Source organism: Eimeria maxima, genomic scaffold (genome assembly GCF_000499605.1).
Source record: "Eimeria maxima Weybridge genomic scaffold, Emw_scaff99, whole genome shotgun sequence".
In the NCBI taxonomy this organism is placed as follows: Eukaryota; Apicomplexa; class Conoidasida; order Eucoccidiorida; family Eimeriidae; genus Eimeria; species Eimeria maxima.
This window is the reverse complement of record NW_013564056.1, coordinates 60820-62347: the sequence shown is the minus strand read 5'-3', so window position 1 is coordinate 62347 and position 1528 is coordinate 60820. Positions and strand designations below refer to the sequence as shown.

Below are 1528 nucleotides of genomic sequence, written 5' to 3'. Positions count from 1 at the left end.
CCCCGCCAAGCAAAGGGAAAGGCGTATGAAACCCCAGAAGGTACAGGTGCTGCATTTGCACGTTCACTACGTGCGAGGCGCACTCCATGTGCCGCAACAACAAGGCGGTGCGCCTGTCGATCAAAATCCCGCTGTATTCGCATATCACTGCACGCCGGCTAAACGGGCGACACGTGTATATGCCTAAGCCTGAACCCCTACCCAATGATGAGCTTCCCACCAACAACCCCTGTGCTATACGCGCCAAAGAACCGTAACGCACGCAACCCCCGGCACCCGAACCTCCTCCTCCTCCGTCCAAATCTTTTGCGGAACCCCTGCATAGGCCCGTAGCACTGAGGTCCTTACTGACAACCTTCCCCTGAACGCCCTTCCTGTCTACACCCGTGTCCAAGCCCGCATCTGTGGAATTCTTTAAATCTTTGCCGTCTGCACCCTCCTGTGAACCTTTCTCTGCTCCCGCATGCGACGCACACGAAACAGCTGCCTTCTCAAATGGTACAGGGCAGCAAGGAACCGAATCGCCGAGCGTCGGTACGCAAGAGTCGGAGGCCCGTGCCGCTGACCTTCCTGGTGCTGCTGCCGCGCCGAGTGCTGTAGCTCCTGTATTGCCCGCTGCTGCCTTTAGAATGGGCCTTCCAGCTGAGCTATGTTGTCCTGCGGGAGACGCTGCCGCTGGTGTTGACTTGCTCATGCTGTACTGGCAGCAGCTCGACTGCCCGCTAGATGCTGTTCCTTCTGCTGCTACTGCCGCTGATGTGACTGTTGCTCGAGCTGCTGCAGTCGCCGTTGATGTTGCTACGGCGGCTGTTGCACCACTAAGACTGGCTTCTGCGCTCCAGGACATTCGCCGAAACCTCGACGGTGGTGTTTGCTGTTCGTGCTCTTGTTGCCCCGTCAAAGTGGCTGCAGCAGCTGCTGCCGCCATGTCCCGTACAGCCGCTGCAGCACAAACAGCAGCTGCGGTAGCAGCTCCTACACCAGGAGTTCCCTCGGTGGTTTTTCCATATGGTTCGCTTTGCCTTCCCCTTTGTCTGCAAAGCAGCACCTCTTCGGCCCCGCTTGCGGGGGAGGCGGCAGGGGAGCAGCAATAGAGTCCTGTCACGTCGCCTTGTGTAGATTCGGCTCCTGCTCCTTCATTGTCGGCGGTGATCCAGGACGGGGAACAGTAATACGGCGAACAGGAAGAAACAGCCGCACGCTCCATAGCACTGGTGTCTCTCGCTGACTCCTTTCCCAACACGCCCGTCGCCTGTGATCCCTCATCAGCACCAGCGTCTACCGCTCTTGCTACTGGCATGTGGACCAGGTGAGACATATCTTTGTTTGTTGCTCCTGTGCCTACTCTTGCTGCATTGTCAGTGGACCTCCTTTGCTGCCACTGTCCTTCCTGCTGGGTAAGTCCACTGCCCCATGGCGGGCATTGGGAAGCTACTGCAGGGGAAGCAAAACAATCAAGACCTCTCTGCCTGCGGGAAAGAAGGCGGCGTCTTTTTGTCGGGGGGGGTGGCCAAGGCCTGGCATGCTC

The 1528-nt window shown here is 58.4% G+C and overlaps 1 protein-coding gene across 1 annotated transcript in view; it reads right to left on the bottom strand.

The window, feature by feature from the left end:
- Positions 1-201: 201 nt before the first annotated feature.
- Positions 202-1528, bottom strand: part of EMWEY_00013470 (hypothetical protein) — a gene marked incomplete at both ends in the record, with an annotated part of 2818 nt that continues 1491 nt past the window's right edge. Inside the window, one exon of the mRNA XM_013479234.1 lies at positions 202-1517. Within this exon, the coding sequence (XP_013334688.1) occupies positions 202-1517 (1316 nt within the window). The remainder of the gene's footprint in view (positions 1518-1528) is intronic.